General features: G+C 38.8%; 1 protein-coding gene and 1 long non-coding RNA gene across 2 annotated transcripts in view; one reads left to right on the plus strand and one right to left on the minus strand.

The window, feature by feature from the left end:
• Positions 1–3,129: 3,129 nt before the first annotated feature.
• LOC108708155 (copine-5) overlaps positions 3,130–13,686 on the plus strand; it is a 169,653-nt gene continuing 159,096 nt past the window's right edge. The window contains exon 1 of the mRNA XM_041582039.1: positions 3,130–3,684. Coding sequence (XP_041437973.1) covers positions 3,608–3,684 — 77 coding nt within the window. The 5' untranslated portion in view covers positions 3,130–3,607. The remainder of the gene's footprint in view (positions 3,685–13,686) is intronic.
• On the minus strand, positions 7,830–12,815 carry LOC121399979. Its single transcript, XR_005965394.1, has 3 exons — positions 12,653–12,815; positions 10,237–10,783; positions 7,830–7,915 (listed from the first exon to the last, which is right to left on the minus strand). It is a non-coding gene; the product is annotated as an uncharacterized LOC121399979 (long non-coding RNA).

A 13,686-nucleotide genomic window follows, 5' to 3' on the forward strand; every position in this document is an offset into this window, starting at 1 on the left:
GTCTTCTGCTCCTTAAGACAAGCAGGCCTGACAGCAAATCCCAAAAAGTGTGCCCTGATGAAAACTGAGATAAAATACCTGGGATATGTAGTAGGTAATGGACAGATGTGACCCCAGGCTGGCTATAACTATAATTTTATTCCCCACTACTCGACAATCACTTCCCTTCACATGAAGGGTGGAAATGTGGAGCATATATGGGGTACAATGCAAGCTTTGTGATGGTTTTTGGAAATGTCATAAAAAACGCAGTGTTTAGCATGACTTTGCGGGTTTCATAGTTTGGAGTAGAAAGACTTATTTACCCATTTTGGATTAATCAGAATGTGTTCTTCTGGAAAATACATGGTTTTCTACGGTCTCCCTACTGTTAGGGTGTCTTATGGCACATAACGTACATAACGGGTGCTTATATTGCAGCAGCCGCAAAAATTCATATGCAGTTTTCATTTCATTACAGAAATGTATGCCACATAGTTTGGTGAATGTATGCATATTGGGAATAAAACTTTTCAGTAGATCCCTGGAGTTCATATTTGGTATGTTATGAAATGTGGAGCATGTAATGGGGCAAAATTCAAGCTTTGTGACAATTTTTCAGAAATGTCATAAACACCGCTACGTTTAGAATGACTTTGTAGTTTGCAGTAGAAAAATGTCTTTACCTATATTTGATTTGTCAGAATGTGTACTTTTTGAATATATATAGTTTTTTAAGGTCTGCTAACTGATATGGGGTCATATGGCACACAATACACATAACAGTTGCTTAAATTGCAGCAGCCAAAGTGTCAGTCATGAAAATTCATAAGCGCTGTTTTCATTTGGGGGTCTCTGCACACCACATGGTTTGTATATTGGGCATCAAAGTGTTCAGTAGACCACTGGTGTTCATATTTAGGATGTTTTTGTATGGGTACCTAATGCTATGTAGGAGATAAGATACTAGAAAGTGGTAGTTTGAGGTAATTTTTAGGTATCTCATCAAACCGACTATTTTGGGAAAGCATTGCGACTCGTTTTGAGTAGAAAGACATGGTTAACCTTTTTGGAGTCAACTGAATGTGTACTATCCAAAAATATATGGTTTTGGTGGATAAGCTTATTTTTTTTTTATGTTGTTACCCAGCAAAAAATCCAGTAAATGTGTTGATTATTCAGTAGCTGAAGTGACTTCCACCAAAATTTGTATGCACTAACTTCGTTTTGGGATCTCTAAATGCCAGATACTTTGGTAATCCTATGAACAATGGATTCAGTGGACCACTAATATTCATATTTAGGATATTTTTTCTTGGTACTTAATGCTATGTAGGAGACATGAACTTGCAAATTGAAAGTTTTGAGGTGATTTTTCCAAATTTTCATATATTTTTATAGAAACCACTAGGTTCAGAAAGGCTTTGATGTTTGGTAATTAGGAGTAGAAAGACATGATTATCCATTTTGGACTCAACAGAATCTTTTCTTTTAAAAAATATATTGTTTCCTAGGGTAAACCTACTTTTCAAGGATTTATTGGCTTTGGAATCCAAAGTATGCCATATTCTACTTTAGTGCTTTGAAATTCTAGAAATGCTGGGAGTTTTTAATACATATAAGTCATAAATCTTCAAAAAACTATACATATCTGGTATTGCATACTCAAGACACTTGAGGCTTTCCAAATAAGTTGAATTTTTGTACATGAAATAAAATGCTTCTTCCAATTCCCCCAACCCTGCATGCCATAATGGATGTCCCTGCTAAACAGGTATGGACTGGGATTCAAAATAGGTCCTGGTATTTACACACATTACACAAACAGTATAAATAATGACTATGGCATCTTACAGCAGCCCCTCTGACACTTGCCAGAACCCACAGATTGCCAGTCAAGGCCTGCTTGCAGGCCTACCATGACACTCACACATTGAAGGCCATATGGATGGTAAGCTAGGTTGTGCATGTGCAAGCCTTTATTATGCAGGGTGGATGAGAAAGCTTAAATGGGATGGCAACAATCAACTCTAAGGGGTGGATATATCAAAAACCGGGTTAGTGCTTATTCTACAATTCAAGAAAAAACAACGCAAAAAATATGTCTCTAAGTTGTTTCTAAGAACTTTATTTATTTATTGTCCCAGTTTATTAAAATATTCAAGTTTTTAGCCTCAATAAAATGAGTGGAACAATGCGATTCTCTGGGGTGTGACGTTTACATCTTGATAAGATAGCTTTTGTGAAAAAAATTTCAGTGCGTTTTGTTGCTTTTTTCATTTTCTTCTTCTCGACCACGAATATCGGTAAATATGCCTCCCTGAGTTTCAAAAATGATCTTCTAAATGGAGCTCTGAGACACGGAAGCTACAAAGTGTAAGTAGGAGCAAGTGTAAGAAGAAGCATTTTTTACAACTTTGTATTTATTAAAGTTTTTATATGTTAATTAACAGTATCTATTTTCAATTTACATATCATTTCAATGAATAAAGCACATTTTTGTCATACATTCTTTGCTTGATTTTGTGTGTTAAGTATGAGCATTTTAATGATTGATTGCAGCCTTTAAATACATATTATTAATTATTGAGCTTTACACCTGTAAACTCAACAAGTTTGTTTAAAGTACAATGCATGGATATTAACAGTACTTGGCATGCCATATAAAGAATTTTCTGCACTGATGGATTTGCCATTTAATTGTCAGTGGTGGTGACAAGTGCTTCTGCTACATGTGCCATTAGCCTAAACTGAATGTATCTGATGCATATCTGTCATACTAAGAATTAGTTGATATACTGCTGAGCTAAACATAGTTTCCTCTTTTACATCCCCTTATGAGAACACAACTAACCATTCAGGATCATTGTACCAATGTCTTAGATCTGATAAACAAAATAAATCTAGGGTGAATTAGGAGTTTGGGTTTCATTGTATACCCAGTATCCATATTTGCTTTACAGAGACAAGAAGACATTGAAAGAGAAATAAAAATAGAAAACAGAGTATACAAACAGCAAGGTAGTAATGATATCAAACAGAGCACAGCAACAGAAACTCCTACAGAGAGAAAATGCAAGTACATGAACACAGTGAGATCAATACACATATTAATACAACGCTGGGAAGCAAGAGACACTGTCACACATAATGAAATAGTGAGTAATACAAAGGAGCAAAAAGGAATTGTATAAAGGAAGAGGATGGAAAATATAAGGATGGAAATTCAGTAGAGGGAGGGAGAAAAAAAGGATGAAGAGAGGGATGGGGGAGGATACAAATAGAGATAAAATTAGAGGCAAACTGAAAAGGCTGTATAAGAAAATAAAATGTGGGGGAGGGAATATAGATGTGGAGGGTTGCAGAGAGAACAGGGCAGAATATAGAAAGGGAAAAAGAAGCAGAATATATAATAGAGCAGAGTAGCACAGCAAAATAAAAATATAGCAAGCAGCAATTTAAAGGAAATATATATATAGAGGTATGTACAGTGGTGGGAGGAGAAATACTGATAAGGGTATGGAAAACAGCAAGAGGAAAATAAACAAGGGAAGAGGGTGGTGAGAGTGACAGCTACAGGCAAAGATAGAGAGGGTGTGTGGAAGTAAGAGACTACAGACCAGAAGACATGGAGGATTCCTCAGACTCTGACCCTTTCTGTGGGGAAATCCCAGCCACCAGGGTTGAGCTTACTGTTTCTTGCAGGTGAGTGTTAACTTGAAAAAAAATCTTCCATTATAGATACCTGTATATATCCTCCCTGTCTGTTTAGCATGTGGATGTTTCTACAGTATCTTGTCTGTCTGATTATTAAACCTTCCTTCTCATACAAATATGCAGACTACTGTGTGCTATTAGCTTCTCAATTACTGAATTAATGCAAGGATATAGCTCTTAACAACTAAATGCTTTCATGGCTGAGCTGATGATCGTCTGTTCCACTTTAATTCCCTCATTAAGTAAAACACCTGCATCAGATTCTTTATTCACAAGCAGTTTTATGCATATAGCCTATATAGTTTTGTGTCTTTGTCTCTTATACATGCACACAGATATATGCAGTACATTTATGTGCAAGTATCTGTCCAAGATTGTCATTACATTACAAAAAAGCAGCTTAAGCGAACCTTTTGATAATAAACATCTTCATCTGCAGTGAATTCTGAAGCTGTACTCCAGCAGCCAATACCACTTTGTATCAATCATATCTGCGTTTGATGTATTAGTTTATACATACCTCTCCTTTAACTGTATGAATAATACCTAATCATGTTGCTTAATTTTATTCCAATATATTGTATGACTGTATATAGACATTTCTATTTAAAATATTAGTTTTCTTTAGACATGACCTGCTTTCCTGTGAATGGTAATATTTTTCAGAGTTCTATAAAAGGAATGAAATTATATATATATATATATATATATATATATATATATATATATATATATATATATATATGTATGTGTAAAAAATCTTTTTTTTTTACATCTTACTAGTTATTTCTACTAATCTGTGTAATAAATGCCATTATTCCCTGGGTTTTTATAGTATGCATCCTCAGCATTGCATACTTTTCCCCTTCTTCTCTTTTTATTAATTGTGTGTATAGAAGATATACAAAGATGTGCATTGCATCTTTTATTATTATTATAAAAGCGTTTTTACTATGTACATAGTATAAAACAGATACAAAGTACAAGTGTCTTCCATGCATGCCCAAGCAACTGAATAATCAACACCAGCAGTATCAGATGCCATTGATAAATAGGAAAAATATTACTTGAAAATGCATGCCCAAGCACTCAATAACCAGCAACAACAGTCTCAGATGATAATTTTTTAAAACATTACTTGATGAAAATGAAAAATCTAAAGAGCTAAACCTCATTAAAAAAAAGTTATTTTTCTTCTATAAATTCGTGTCCTAATTTAACACAAATGCAAACAAAATTCAACATCATAGCTCTGACTGAGAAATAGACCTTTTGTCTTATGTCGTTAAGGTCAAGATATGCACTTGTGAATTTTAAAAAAGGTCTAGTAATTAAGACATTAATTAGTTTATTTCAAGATCCTCCTTAATATGAATTGATCTCTCTCTCTATTCCAAAATCCCCTTAAGGGTAGAACTATAAGGACTACTTGCAAGTGATTTCGGCGGATCCGACTGATTAATCGGAAATGAGGTAAGCAATAGCAATGTAGGATGTTGTCGCAGCATTCATCCGTCATGACACGACTGTCGGATCCGCCGAAATCTCTTGCAAGTCATCCATGTAGTTCTACCCTTAAGGGGATCTTGGAAGTAGGGATCACATTAGTGCCACTTTTCGATTGTAAACAAGCTAGGTCAATCTATCTTCTATACAGTTTGTTAGCGTAGTTACTCTGGGCTGTGTCTTTTTCAGTAATATTCCTCTTGAGTACTGAAGACCAAAACTGCAATGTAACAGTGCATTGTGCTCAAGTATCTAGCCAGTTCTCTGTCAATGCAGAAATACGATTGGTATTCCAAACCCAGATAATAGTTTGGCGATAACAGCCACCTTTCATTTCGGGAGGAGCTCTGTGATACTTGGGTTCCGCCAGGTCTTAGCGTGAGAGGACCAGGGAGAAAGTTCTGGGAAGGCAAGGGAACCGCACATGATACAGGAACAGAGAACAAGAAGCGTAGTCACAGGCCGGGTCAAACACCAAAATGTACAAAAGCCGCCTGCGCCTTTAAATATTTGAATTGCGCACCAGCACAATGACGTCAGACGCGACCACACCGAATATAGCTGGAATTGGTTTGAAGACCCACGGAAACTTGAAAGATGTGGCGCACATGCTAGGAAGGCGCAGGAGGAAGCAGACGATGGTGGACGTCCCTGCCGAGGATGCAACAGGCGACCCTGTTGCACCCCCACTAGACCATCAGGCAGGTTTCTTACAAATAGAACCACCAAGGCCAAGCAAATTTAGAATATAAATATACTGTATATGTGGCACTGTCATGTTTTACCACTGGCAGTAGGAAGCCTATTTGCTGAGTTACATTGTGGGTCAGGCTTATGAGGGTCCAGAGCAAATCATCTACACACTGTAGACATTTAATTAGCAATGTCCAATTAGCAATTGGGATACTAACAGACAAGTGTAAAACAGATTAAGGGAATTTCCTAAACAGGCCAGAGACAGGGTAAGCAGCAGGCAAAACAAGTCCTAAACAGGCCAAAGTTGGGGGAAGTGGCACACAAGTGAAAGCTAATGGTCAAGGCTGGCAGAAGGTAACAACAAGCGTAGAAAATGGGACAGAACAAAGAGATCAATACATAAATTATAAGGATAGCCAAAACTTAAGGGATAGATCACAGGAGGGAGAAGATGCAGGCTTAAATAACCCCTTAATTGGGGAATTACATGCAGCTAGATCTGATGAATTACAGGTGTGAGCTAAGAAAAGCAAAGGCAAGAAATAGAGTAATCTTAATTTACAGGTCTGAAACCACAAAACTTAACAAAGAAGTAAGGTAGAAATACTGATTTCTGCTGATTCCCAGCACATGCTCTGTGCTGCTGTCCTTTACCTGAGCACAATTTACTGCATGTATAGAAGATAAAAATCACAATGCAAGGCTGATTAAAATTTGCATTGGAATTTAATGATCAGCCCAGCAGCATCAGTTTATAGGAATTTTGAACCTCCTTTTTTGCTTGATGATGTGTGACAAACCCTAGGCTTAGCTTCTTAACAGCTGCCCAGAATATACTGAACATGTGAGTAACTGACACTTCTAATAATATCCAAGATTGTGATCCCTATACACAACTTCTAGATCTAAAGATCTACTGTAAATCATTACATTATATAGATTCGGAAAAATTTAAACTGGTGCTGTAGGTAGCATATAGTATTTCTGCCCATATTAGGGTTTAGTTCTCCTTTAACCTGGTCAGTAAACACATAGGTCCTAGTTCTTGACAGGTATAGACAGGTATTTTAGCAAAAGCCTTGGCAAAATCTAGACAGATCTAATCTACTCCATTTTCACACTTAGGGGGTTATTTACAAAATTTTATTTTTCTGGTCAAGGTTTTTTTGGCAAAAGATTTTCAAGATTTATTATACCCCAAAATTATACTTCGAAAATCTCAAACCTGTCGAGGTCATGTATAAGTGAATTGGAGATGCCCCCCAATTTGAAGATTTTGTGGTCTATGCTGGATTTATTAATGCCTATTTATAAACTGTCAGTATGGTAGAGTGCTTCCACCCCTGATCATGTACCCTTTGTGGTACCAGGTGCTACACCGGAGAACCCACTCCTGCCGTGTGGGTCATGTAGATACATAGAAGAAATTCCAGTGGCACACTGAATGCTGAAAAAAGTGTTTAGTTTATTCACCCAAATACATACAGACAAGGGCTACGTTTCGGACCACTCGGGCCCTTTGTCAAGCCTGGTGTAACAATCATATAATCAACCTTTTAAAGTGTGAGGAGGGGGTGTGGATAGTGTCTCCTCCCCTTCCCTTCCCTTCCTAGTAAGTGACATCACTACACAGGTGATCATATTAAGACATTTAAAGTGCGATCCAAGTCCATGAAGTTTCAAAGTCCAAAGTTCATTGTGTTCATAAATAAAGTGAATGGTAACCTTAGTGAATCACAAACCTGTTAATACACATTAAAATCATTTTAAAATCATTGATGTAGAGCATATTAGAAAAAATCTTTTTTTGAAAAAACTATTTTGAAAAATACTGAAAAAATATTTTGAAAAAATTCTGAGAAATGCTTGAAAAAATCTTGTAATATAAAGGTTATAAATAGTATTTACCTGAGACGCCAGAGTGACCCATTCCACATACTGTACTCAGCACCTTCCTGAGACACATGTTAGTATGTAGGTAACGATGTCAGCACTCAGTGTGTTTAATACTAGTAACCTTAAAAGAAAAAGAAAAAGAAAAAGAGAGACAAAAATTAGTATACATATATGTCTTTACATGATTCTTAATTCCACACCATATCAGACTGTATGTAAAGGACTTAGTCACCTACCGAAACATAAACATAGCAGGTGTGTATTCCCTATTGAGACCCCTGGGCCATATAGTATCCAACTTGTGGATCCATTGCATTTCAAGCTTTTTGAGCATCATAAGTCTATCTCCACCCCTTCTTGGTTCGTCCACAGAGTCAATGATCTGAAATTTGAGTTGGCTTACAGAGTGCCTAGCTGCATGAAAGTGTGCCGGGACTGGCAGTGCCGTGATTTCTCTACGGATAGTGGATTTATGCTTACAAATACGGTCACGGTTTTTTTGTGTGGTTTCGCACTATATAAAGCAGACCACATGGGCACTTTAACAAATAAATCACATATGTTGACTCACAGGTGTAGTAGTTCCTTACTGGGTATTTTTTACCTGAGTGAGGATGGAAGAATGAGTTGCCCTTTATAACAGAATTACATTGCACACAGTGTAAACACGGGAATGTGCCAAATTTTGGATTTTGTAAGAAACGTTGCTTATGGCCCTTTGCGCTTCCAATGTCTGCCTTAACCAATTGGTCTTAACCAATTGGTCTTAACCAATTGGCGGTAGTATAATTACTGACAAAGGCCAATCTTTCATTCTGCCTATTATCCCTTTTGACAGGAGTCAGTAATTCCTCCCTGCTTTTATTTCGTAGTTTGTTCAGGTTAGACTTCAACACCTCTTCTGGATAGTCCCTTTGTTTGAAACGGTCTGTCATCTCAATCTCACCTCTTTTGTAATCACCCTCCTTGCTCACAATCCGTTTCAATCTCATATATTGAGTTAAAGGTAAAGACGCTTTAAGTGAGTCAGGATGGAAGCTGCTGTAATGTAAGAGGTTATTTCTATCCGTTTCTTTCCTGAACAGATTTGTATCTAACACAGGACCATTTCTGATGATTTGGACATCCAGAAAATTGAGAGACATCTTATCAAAAACACTTGTGAATTCCAATGTTACCTCCATCTCGTTTAGAAATGTATGAAATTCACGTAAACTCTCCAATGTGCCATCCCAGATGACCAAAAGGTCATCTATATAGCGTAGGTATAACATACAATGCTGTAGGTACAATGGGTGTTTATATACCTTAGTCTCCTCTAAGTGGGCCATATACAAATTTGCATAAGTAGGAGCGACATTACTGCCCATGGCAGTGCCGCGCTGTTGTATATAAAAGGAATCCTCAAAGAGGAAGTAATTCTGGTGAAGCACAATCTCTAGTAAATCTACCAGGAATAGTTTTTGTGGGACGGTAAACTCAGTAGTGTCCAAGTGGTGACGAATAGCATTAACACCAGACTCGTGCGAAATAGATGTATAAAGGCTGGCCACATCAAAACTAACCAAAAATATCTCATGATCTGGGAGGATTATGTCACTAAGTTTGTTAAGTAAATGTGTTGTATCCTTAACAAAAGATTTGGTGTTCTGCACCAGAGGTTGTAACATAGTGTCAAGGTAAATGGCAATGGGGCTCAATACTGAATCGGTTCCAGCGACTATCGGGCGGCCCGGGGGTTTCTCCAAATTCTTATGGATTTTTGGTAAAGTGTACAACACTGGTGTTATCGGATTATCCTTTATCAAGTAATTTTTAAGATCCTCATCAATAATGCCATCATCAAGTGCTTCGTATACTTTGGTCATTATACACTGTTGAATAGAGGAGAGGGGACTTGAATTTACCTTTGTGTACACATCTGTCTGTGACAATTGGGCAGAGATCTCTTCTCTTTAGTATTGTTTATCCATAACTACCAGGGCACCCCCTTTATCTGCTGGTTTTATAATGATGTCCTGATTATTCATCAGCTCTGTAAGACACGCCTTTTCTTGGTGATTCAAGTTAGATTTGTGACCTAACATAGGATTACGTATAACTTTACGTTTTAGTTTTTCAACATCACTGGAGACAAGTTTTACATATGCTTCTATTACATTATCAGATGTTGGAGGAATAAAGGTACTTTTATTACGTAAGCCAGATGCCTTAAGTGATAACTGCGAATGGCCAAGTCCGGCGTTGCTATGGGTACCTGGTTGTATAGCAACGGGCATTTTTGAAAAATAACTCTTTAACCTTAAATTCCGAAAAAACCTTTGCAGATCAATGTCCAAGTTAAAGGTATCACATGTAAAGGTGGGGCAAAATGAGAGGCCTTTTTGTAAGACAGACATTTGTTGGGTAGACAATATACAGTTAGAAATATTATATACTAACGTTGTTTGTGTCCGGTCCGTCATGGTGTCCGTGGTGGTTGCTGTCTCCGTTCCCCTGGGGCAGTGTAATAACGAGTGTCCTTGTTGTGATGCGGGTCGTCCCTTGCTCTGTCTCCGTGCCCCTCTCCTGACCTTGTGGGGCCTGGAGTCCGTGGCTCTAAAAAACAAGAGGAGGAGGAGGACGATGCTGTGTTATCTGTAGAATAATCCTCTGCGAAATCCACTCGTGGACGGTGCGCTCCTTCTATCCGGTATTGGCGTCCCTCACGGTCTGATCCGTAACTCTGTTGGTTCCAGCGTGGCGTCTCCTTCCTGTCACGTGATGCTCCTTGGTGTGTGCTGCCGGCCGGACCTCTCGTGTAGCCTCGCGAGATTCTCTCTGTGTTCTCTTTGCCGGATTGTTACACCAGGCTTGACAAAGGGCCCGAGTGGTCCGAAACGTTGCCCTTGTCTGTATGTATTTGGGTGAATAAACTAAACACTTTTTCAGCATTCAGTGTGCCACTGGAATTTCTTCTATTTATAAACTGTCGACATATTCCGCAGTGCTGTACAATGAATGAACAAAAGTTATACAAAGACAACCAATAACTGATGTAAGGGGTAAAGAGGGCCCTGATCATATCTCTTAATAAACTTTCATAACTAATAACATGATCATTATACATGGTACACTTAAAGGACTTTAATTGCCAGATTGAGACCCCAGAGCCTTTTTAAAAATTGTAATTACAGTAGCTTTCTTCCAATCCACTGGTACTACTGTAGATGAGAGAGAATGAGCATATTAGAATTAATGACTAGGCTAAAATTGGACTATATTTATACTTGAAGATATTTCACATTAAGCCCCAGAGCATTATTTAACCATTAATTTGCTTAAAGGACAAGTAAACCTTTAAAATAAGTGAATGTAAAATTAATGAGGGTGATTTTCTAAGCACTTTTTTAATGTACATTATTTACTTTTTTTTATTATAAGATATTAAGGGATATGTTTAATGTTAACATGAATGAATTTTTTTACAACAGCACCACATGCATGTGATGCAACGTGAGTTTCTGCCCACCTGACCACCAAGTAATCAAGGAAGTTGTCAGGAGAATAAAAGAGGCTGCTCTGATGTTCTTCTGCTTACAAAAATTTTTTTAGAGACGTCTCTCAAATCTTTTCTGAGCAGAACAGTATCCTCTTCCTTTCTCCTGACAACTTCCTTGACTACTTGATAGCTAGACTGGTCAGAAACTGACCAGCAGGTGGTGCTGTTGTAACAAAATTAATTCATATTAACAGTACATTTATCCTATCATACCGAAGAACAGTGCTGTCCAACTTCTGTGGTACATAGGGCCAAAATTTTTCCGGCCTACATAGTGGAGGGCTGATAATGGAAGCCAGCGTTGACCACTCCCTGTTTTTAAACCACACCCACTTTAAACCACACTCATGTTACCACAAGATCAAGTCCGAATTAGTTGTGATAGCACACCAAAAAACCAAATGGTTGGTGCTCACTGCAGGGATATCACTTATCACTAATATGTGAAAAAAGTCAAGTCATATTAAGACATACCTTTAAATCCATATGCCTCCTCTTCCCCTTGGATAACACAGAACCCCCAGCACATGATTAAACACCTTAGGGCCCCCTAACAATAATTTATTTCCAAATGCTAACAAACCCCCAGAACAAATACCAGGCTTATGTTCAACAGGCAGAGTATGGCACACAGGCAGAGCAGGGCACACATATGCAGAGCAGTGCACACACAGGCAGAGTAGGGCACACACAGGCAGAGTGGGCACACACAGGCAGAGTGGGCACACACAGGCAGAGTGGGCACACACAGGCAGAGCAGGGCGCACACAGGCAGAGCATGGCACACAGGCAGAGCATGGCACAAACAGGCGAGCAGGGCACAAACAGGCAGAGCATGGCACATGCAGGGAGAGGGGCACACACAGGCAAAGTAGGCACACACAGGCAGAGCAGGGCACACACAGGCAGAGCATGGCACACACAGGCAGAGCAGGGCACATGCAGGCAGAGTAGGGCACATGCAGGCAGAGTAGGGCACAGGGCACATGCATGCAGAGTATGGCACACACAGACTTATGTTCAGGCTTATGTTCCACAGGCAGAGCAGGGCACACACAGGCAGAGCAGGGCACACACAGGCAAAGCATTGCACACACAGGCAGAGCATTGCAAACACAGGCAGAGCAGGGCACACACAGGCAGAGCAGGGCACACACAGGCAGAGCATTACACACACAGGCACAGCAGGGCACATGCAGGCAGAGTAGGGCAAATGCAGGTAGAGTATGGCGCGTGGCACACGCAGGCAGAGTATGGTACACACAGGCAGAGCAGGGAACACAGACGCAGGCGCTGTAGGAACCATGGAGCTGTCACCTGGTTCACATTTGGATGTAGATCCAAGGTTCCCCTGAGTCAATATGCACAGCAGCACTTGATTCTGAACAAGAAGATGGCAGCAGTGAGATCGCAACTATACAGAAGTGAAAGGAGAACATGTTAATGCAAGTACCTTTAATGCATAGGACTTTTTGCACAAGTGACAGTGAGGAAATTTGTGGGTGTGTAAGTAAATAACCCTCTATTTCCCTGCTTGGAGAATGTTGCCACTATATACTTTATAAGGCTTGGACGCATAATCTGCAGCACAAGTGATTTCTGAGCTAATGTTGACCTACTCCAGCCTTCAGGCAACCTAGTTTTGTTGGTAGGGTAAGGGTGTGTCTAAGGTGTTAGGACCCAATATCTACTACTGTATATAATGTATTTAAGGCTAAAAGGCCTAGTGCCTCTTACTGTATTTAGTGCATATTGGGTCGTCAGAACCCTCTTCCTCTCACTGTATAATGTTTTAGGATGTGTGGATATTGTTTTTGGAAGTCACTTTACCATTATTTACAAGTATATATAATACAATTATGTTGTACTGACATAGAAAGTAATATAGTAAGTTAGGCTGAAAAAAAGACACATCTATCAAGTTAAACCTTTTAAATCTATATATACTATAAAACCTGCCTATCTGATCCAGAGGAAGGCAAAAAAAAATAAAACGCTTCTGAGGCCTCTCCAATTTGCCTCAGAGGAGGAAATAAATCTTTCCTGACTCCAAGATGGCAATTGTACCAGTCCCTTGATCAACTTGTACTATGAGCTATCTTTCATAACCATGTATTCCCTCACTTGCTAAAAATCCATCCAACCCCTTCTTAAAGCTATCTAATTTGTCAGCCAGTTTGACTGATGAATTATTTTGTAAGCACACACAGTTATCATCTCAAAATTGTGTATTAAAACCTTTTCATAACTACTTACCAGTTGCAGTGGATATATAGCATGGTAATTTCTAACTTTATGCAAGTAAGGCTCCACTGGGAGGCATTTTTGAGAAATCATCCTGCAGTCTCATG

The sequence above is a fragment of the Xenopus laevis genome, chromosome 2L (genome assembly GCF_017654675.1).
Source record: "Xenopus laevis strain J_2021 chromosome 2L, Xenopus_laevis_v10.1, whole genome shotgun sequence".
In the NCBI taxonomy this organism is placed as follows: Eukaryota; Metazoa; Chordata; class Amphibia; order Anura; family Pipidae; genus Xenopus; species Xenopus laevis.